The 7,011-nt window shown below is 39.2% G+C and overlaps 1 protein-coding gene across 1 annotated transcript; it reads right to left on the bottom strand.

Moving 5' to 3' along the window:
- Window positions 1-6,010: 6,010 nt before the first annotated feature.
- On the bottom strand, window positions 6,011-6,493 carry LOC130853047 (developmental pluripotency-associated protein 3-like). The gene has a single exon (XM_057734183.1). The coding sequence runs from the start codon at window positions 6,491-6,493 to the stop codon at window positions 6,011-6,013; it is 483 nt and encodes a 160-aa protein (XP_057590166.1).
- Between the last annotated feature and the right edge of the window lie 518 nt (window positions 6,494-7,011).

Below are 7,011 nucleotides of genomic sequence, written 5' to 3'. Positions count from 1 at the left end.
AGACCGAGGCCACTGGTTTAATACCCAGCTAGTGCCCTTCTCAATCATAGTCCATAAGTGCACTCCCACTGGACTGGCCGCTGAGCATGGATGGGATGGTTTCCAGGGCACTAGATGAGAGTAAAAGTCCACTTTCCTTTCCGGGAAAAAGAACTTCTCACAGGGATGTCTGCAGAGGACCCTGGGAGCAAGGTGGGTTCCCCCGCCCTCGTCCTCCCTGTGCACTGCCATCATACTCGACAGTTCCCACCCTGCCACAGCAACCCGCTGTGTGGTGATTGTGGCTTGCTTACCAGATGCTACCTGCACTTAAGCTGATTGAAAGAAGTGAAAGATATGTCTCAATGTTTGCAGTTGCACGTTTGTTTGTATTCCAAACTTGTACTTGAACAGCCTCTCAGAAACTCTGAAAAGGTAGCTTCTGAGCTGGCTTCTAACTTGTCTGAAAAGTTCCGGTGGTGTCTGGAAGCCTGGGAGGGCTGGGCAATCTAATGGCTCCTTGAAACGCATTGTTTACAAACATCCGCCTCTCAAGAAGGATGGTGGCGTGTGAACGCTGGCTCGGCCACTGACAGAAGAACTGGTGACTTTGCAGCGCTCTCTTAATCTTCTCACCAGCTGGACTTGTCCTCTCTCTCTCTTTCTCTCTGACCATCTGCCCCCCACCCCTCCCCGCTCTTCCTCTCTCTCTGACATGCTAGAGGGTAGTGTAGTTGGAATTTCACATTTTTCTGTGTGCTCTCCAATTTATTTATTTTCTTTATTTACTTATTTATCTAGGCTACGTTGGGTCTTTGTTGCTGCATGCAGGCTTTCTCTAGTTGAGGCAGTGGGGGGCTACTCTTCGTTGCTGTGCATGGACTTCTCATTGTGGGGGCTTCTCTCTTTGTGGAGCACTGCCCTAGGCACGTGGGCTTCAGCAGTTGTGGCACATGGGCTCCGTAGTTGTGGCTCTCAGGTTCTAGAGCGCACGCTCAGTAGTTGTGGTGCACGGGCTTAGCTACTCTGCGGCATGGGGGATCTTCCTGGACCAGGAATCGAACCTGTGTTCCCTGCATTGGCAGGTGGATTCTTTTTTTTTTTTTTAAGAACTTTTATTGAGATATAATTGACATACAATAAATTGAATATATTTAAAGTGTACAATTTGATTCTTTTTCTTATTAGTAATGTATATATGGCAATCCCAATCTCCCAATTCATCCCACCTTCCCCGACCTCCCACCCCACTTTCTGTCCATATGTTTGTTCTCTACATCTGTGTCTCTATTTCTGGGCAGGCGGATTCTTAACCACTGCACCACTGGGGAAGTCCCGTCTCCCAATTTGTAAATGCAGGTCATTAACTTAATTTTCCAGAACTCCATGCAGGTGGAAAAAAAACACATCTGTGGGCTACATTTGGTGTCTATGGCCCTGTAGGGCTAAATTCCAACTACCCATCAAGTTACCTTGTCTTTTCATAATTTCAAAAAATCTATCTCTGAAATCTTAAAGCCCTTATCTTGCCTATCTCGTGTGACTTATAGACCAATCAGATGAGTAGTTATATTAAACATCCTTTGATTTACTCTTTAAGAGGACTAATGGGCTGACTTTAAAACACTTAAAAGGTAGCATACTTTTAACGTAGGCTAAAGGGATTTTGGTTTAAGGAACAAATTCTGTGGTTCTGTAAAGAGAGGCTAAATGGAAATTAAACTTATTACGGAAAATATCAGTGGTCGTGTTTACCTTCCTAACACAAATTCAAGTCTACATTGATTTAAGAATGTTATGATGCTGTTTATCTCTTTGAACAGAGTAAAATGGTAGTATGTGTTACAAAATTCCAAGGTTGTGCAGTTCCTTTTTCCATTATTAGCGTCTAAAGCTCCTTTTTCTATGTGAAATAAAAATGACAGTTATAGAGAAAAACATCAGGTGCTTTCCCTGTCACCCACTCCTCATCCCCCATATCTTTCTCCTGCTTCCCCAGTACATCCTAAAACTGCCTGCAAGGTCCACAGGAAATATATCATGGCCTCAAGGCTGTCAGTACGAACTACTGATCCATCTATTTTCTAGCTCATTACCTTTTTCTTCTGAAGGATTAATCAGCTCTCAGGACTCTAAGAACTAAGAGTAAGTCTGATTCTGTAGGATGATAAGAAAACTGAGTGAATGGTATTTGGCCATAGGTGCTGGCTTGGCTCTTTTATGTTCTTGTCACTGGGGTGATACACTATGATTAAATGCATTTCTTTTATGGGAATTTCTTTCTACAGGAGTCTGGAGGCTCCACGTGTCAGTAACTTAGTTCCCAGATCAGTGGAGACCTTGAAACCCTGCCCTCTATCGAACAGTGGGAATTTTCCCTTCCAAACTCAACTCAAGCATCTGACAATGAGAAAAAATTTCTTATTTGGGGTGGGGGGTGGTGTGTGCGGATAGAGCTGAATGAGATCTAACTCTGAATGATATCACATTTAATGTAAGGACAAACCACACATTGGAAGGTCACAGAAACTGTCCCTTGGAACCATATTTACTTCTTCACAGCTCTTCTTGACAAGCTTTGGGGGTTTAAAAGTCACAGATGGTTGGGCTGATCTTGTGCTTGCACTTGTTTCTATTGGTAAAGGCATTCTCTACATACAAGGTTCCTACTGGCATCCAATAAAGACCTTGTTGTTGCTATCTTTTATCTCTATCATAGTTCTAGAAGCCACAGGTTTTCAATTGCACTGTGCTCCTGCTGTGATATATATTGCCACTAACATAACAAGAAATAACCTTAGGAGATATATGAATGGTTTTTAAAATTTAAGTGGCTATATATTTATTTGAAGGTAGTTGAAAAAAATACAACTAGCACACCAAACCAGTGAATTCAGATATTGTATAATTCTTTTGAAATAAAGTAGGAGATTTAAATGAAATTATTAAGTAAATAATAGCTTGGGTGACACGTGAATATGGCAAAAATCATACAGGTGGTACCAAAATGACCAAAGCATGAAAAATTGTGAATTAATGGAATCTCACTGAGTCTGTCAGGGTGATACTATCTTTTAACTATTAAATGTCAATCATATTAGGATTAGATGGACCTCAAAGGTTAACATAGATAATCCCCATGATTTAACATGGAGCCTGAGGAGAAGAAGTCAGTTGTTGACTGCTACTTCCCCTTTTACCATCTGCTGCATCTTAGGCTCTTTGGTTGTAGGCACCTTATTTTATAAAAGAGTGTAGGCTATGGACTCCTGACTCTACTACTTTGTTTCTGTGTGAACTCAAATTTACTCAACCACTATGAGCTTATTTTTCTAACCTGTAAATTGGGGAAAAAAATAGTACCAGGCTTGGGAGGTTCTTCTTAAGATGAATAAACAAAAACACATCAAGGACTTAGGCTGTTTCCTCAAGAAGCACTGAATAAATATTAGCTATTACTATTTTATGTTTCTGAAAAGTTGTCTGAAGATAGTGGTTTATACCTAAAATTTCATTCATCATGGCACAAAAGAGCCTATTTAAAAGAAATGCTTGGTGAGTCCCATTGTGAAACAAATAATTGCTGTGAAATATACTGCTTTCTAAGATCTGTATTTTTGGATGGAATGGGTTGAAAGTGAGGCTGTTCTTGGAAACATTTAAGTCCTGTAAGATTTGAAAGGCATTTCTTTTCACTGGTTCTCACTGAGTTGGCACAAAGAAAGTTACTTCACATGGTAATATAAATTAACTCAGGATTCTTGAAGGCAAATATTTCAAACAGTATGTGTAATACTTTAGGAAGAGGGTCTGTATATCAAAATAAAGAACTACCTCTCTCCTGGGAATCTTTTAGTGGAACTCTAGGTTAAGGCACTTGAAAATGAGGTTTTGAGTTTCCATTCCCTTTATCACCACCTGAATAGGATTCAATTTCATTCTTAAAAAGGTTTGCAAGATATCAAATGTTTTGCAATTAAGTATGTCATATATTCTTACTTGGGAGAGTTAAGCACAAAAATCTGTTATTACTTGCTTGACTTTATGCTTAACCTTTTTTAAAAAACTTTTTACATTGGAGTATAGTTGATTAACAATATTGTGGTAGTTTCAGGTGTATAGCGAAGGGATTCAGCCATACATATACATGTATCTATTCTTTTTCAAATTCTTTCCCCATTTAGGTTGATACACAATATTGAGCAGAGTTCCCTGTGCTGTACAGTAGGTCACTGTTGGTTATTCACGTTAAGTATAGCAGTACGTACATGTCAATCCCAAACTTGGGCGAGTTTTTTGATTGCAGCTGTTTAGATAGGGCTACATGTAGAATCGTAGAATTTTTAGAGTTGGAAGAAACCTGAGGTGTTGTTGAGTTATCTTCTCCTTCCTGTTCTTTCTTTCTCTCACAGAGCTGTACAGAAGTTCACCAACTTGTCCAAGTTGCCCAGCTAGGCAGTATTGAATAACTCTTTTAATTTACTACCTTATACCCAAATCTGTTTGTTTGTTTGTTTGTTTGTTTATTTCTTGCAGTCAATAAATGAAAATAAATTTATTAAAAAAAAAAAGCCCCAAGAAAGGAACTAAAGAGGAAAGGTATACAAATGAGAACTTGCTGAAAGTACTCAGTCAACTTCCATTTCACATAACCTACTTGTGTAATAATGCCTTGGACAAGTCATTTCTCTGCTTGGGATTTCTATAAAAATGAAGACATTAAAAGTAACATTCCTCATATGTTTGAGGATTAAAGTTAATACACATACAAATAAAACACTTAGAACATCACCTAGCACTGTTATGAAAACTATGAAAACTTTACATCTGAAGGACACTAAAGGACAAGGAGAATGTATTTGGTTCATCCATGTTCTTACGTTATTAGATCTCACAAGCTTATAAATTTAACATGATTGCAACAAATTAAGTTTTTTAACTAGTCAATGAGTTTCAAATGCATACAGTAGTTAAGATGGTCCTGCCTCTAGGAACAACTTCTAAATTTAACAAAACCTCAAGACCACCCACATTCACCCATGCTGTAGATCATGATGGTTTGAGTAGTTCTAAGTAGGATAACCTCTGAAGACCTACTTTGGTGGATATTAATATTTAATATCCCTTTTAAACGATCACTGTTGAACTTCTTTGCCATTTGTTTGCACAATCCTCCAGGTTTGGGCTGTTTCTGCTTCTACTGCATTCTGAGTACCAACAGGTTATTGTTCCTTACCTAAATACCTTAACAAGGATGCCATTTATTGTATTTCTTCAACCCAGGTCTCTTTGCAACTGGATCCTCGTATTTTTTTGGCCACACTGTGCAGCTTGTGGGATCTTAGTTTCCCAATCAGGGATGGAACCCAATCCCTGGGCAGTGAAAGCATGGGAGTCCTAACCAATGGACCTCCAGGGAAGTCCCAGGTACCCAATTATCTAACATCTTTTTAAAGTGAACAAAAGATAGCTGGAGGACAGAAGATGAGTTTTATTTATTTCTTTTATCCCACAAAGAAATCCAGGTCTGTGTACATGTGGGTTATGAAAGAAGACAACTGAACTAAAACAGGACAATATCATAAAAAATTAGAATGCCAGATATTTACATCCTGGGAATGTGATGGGGTATTATTCATTTAATACATAGCTAGCAAAAAAAGTCTAAAATAAGAACAAGAATTTTTAAAGGTACTCAAATAGGTCTCAAATTTTATTAAGATCCTCTATAAACACACTTGTTACTAAAAATTGAAACAGCACATCAAATTTTTATTACAATTCAACATGCTGTTCTAACAATGCTGTGGCCAAGCCACCCAACGTCTTCAAGTTCCTTCCACACAAGTTAATTTGTTTCACAAAGTGGAACCAAAGTATAGTCAAGTCATTCAAACGCAAGGTGGAAAGGACATATAAGAAAAAAAAGACACACCTTATAGGTTATCAAAATATTGGTACAAATCTTTCCCAAGCTTCTTCATAACGATCCTGAAATTACCAGCAAGAAAAAATAGTACAGAAATAAGATTTATGGCTCATTCGACTCCGTGTCATAATTCTTATCATACTTATTATTGTAATAATTCTTATCACTATCCTCAGAAGGATCGCTATGAAACCGGCAAAAACGACAGCTACATCTAAATCTTTGCACTCTTGATCGGGCCTCAGCGTCATTCTGCTGTGGTACTCTTTGAGAGTCAGGCTGAGGAACTCCTTTGCCATAGCGTTTTTTAATAGATTGAATCAGCCGTTCCATCTTCTCTCTCCTATCAGTTAACACAGTCCTCACCCCTCGCCTGTAGGGTATGTTTTCACCGAGTAACTGCCCAGTAGGTTGAGGTAGAATAAGTGGCAATTTGTTACTGGGGTTGAGCGTCAAGTTACTGAGGTTCTTGATTAGCATCTCAGACGTAGGTGGAGAGGCAGCTGGAGTTGCCTGGGAATTTTCATCGATGGACGTTTGAGGAGACTCCAGGGTCCAGGTTGGGTTAACCTCAGATGAATCCATTGGGAGTCTTTTCACAGCTTGAAGCTCCTCTTAGATCTTCAGGTTCAGGTGGAAGGTGATGCTTTAGACTCAAATTGCTACAGAGTAGTGTGGAAGAACTAAGAAAGGGAGAAAAATCCCAGCTGACACACCCCAAATCTGTTTAGATTCTTACTAATTTAAGCACCCGAAGCCCAAGTTTTTTTGTCCTGTCAATTCCTCACAAATTTATTTTTTCTTTGTCTAAAAAGTATAAAAGCCGCCTGCTTTGGCCACTTCTTAGGTCCCATTTCTATAAGATTTCAGCATGCACAAATTAGAATTAATTTCTTTTTCTCCTGTTAATCTGTCTTATGTCAGTTTTATTACTAGTGCAGCCACAAGGACTCAAGGGGGTAGAGGGGGAAATTTTCCCTCCCTGACAACTCATAAGGGTGAGAGAGCCTTAAAACCATGGAGAATTACCTAGAGACAGGACGTAGATGGCCGAGGTGTTCAAGAATTTTCTTTTCCTAACTGACTCTGGGTGATGGTGGAAA

This window comes from Hippopotamus amphibius, chromosome 5 (assembly GCF_030028045.1).
Source record: "Hippopotamus amphibius kiboko isolate mHipAmp2 chromosome 5, mHipAmp2.hap2, whole genome shotgun sequence".
In the NCBI taxonomy this organism is placed as follows: Eukaryota; Metazoa; Chordata; class Mammalia; order Artiodactyla; family Hippopotamidae; genus Hippopotamus; species Hippopotamus amphibius.
Note: the sequence above shows the minus strand (reverse complement) of the source record. Positions and strands in the feature narration are given on the sequence as shown.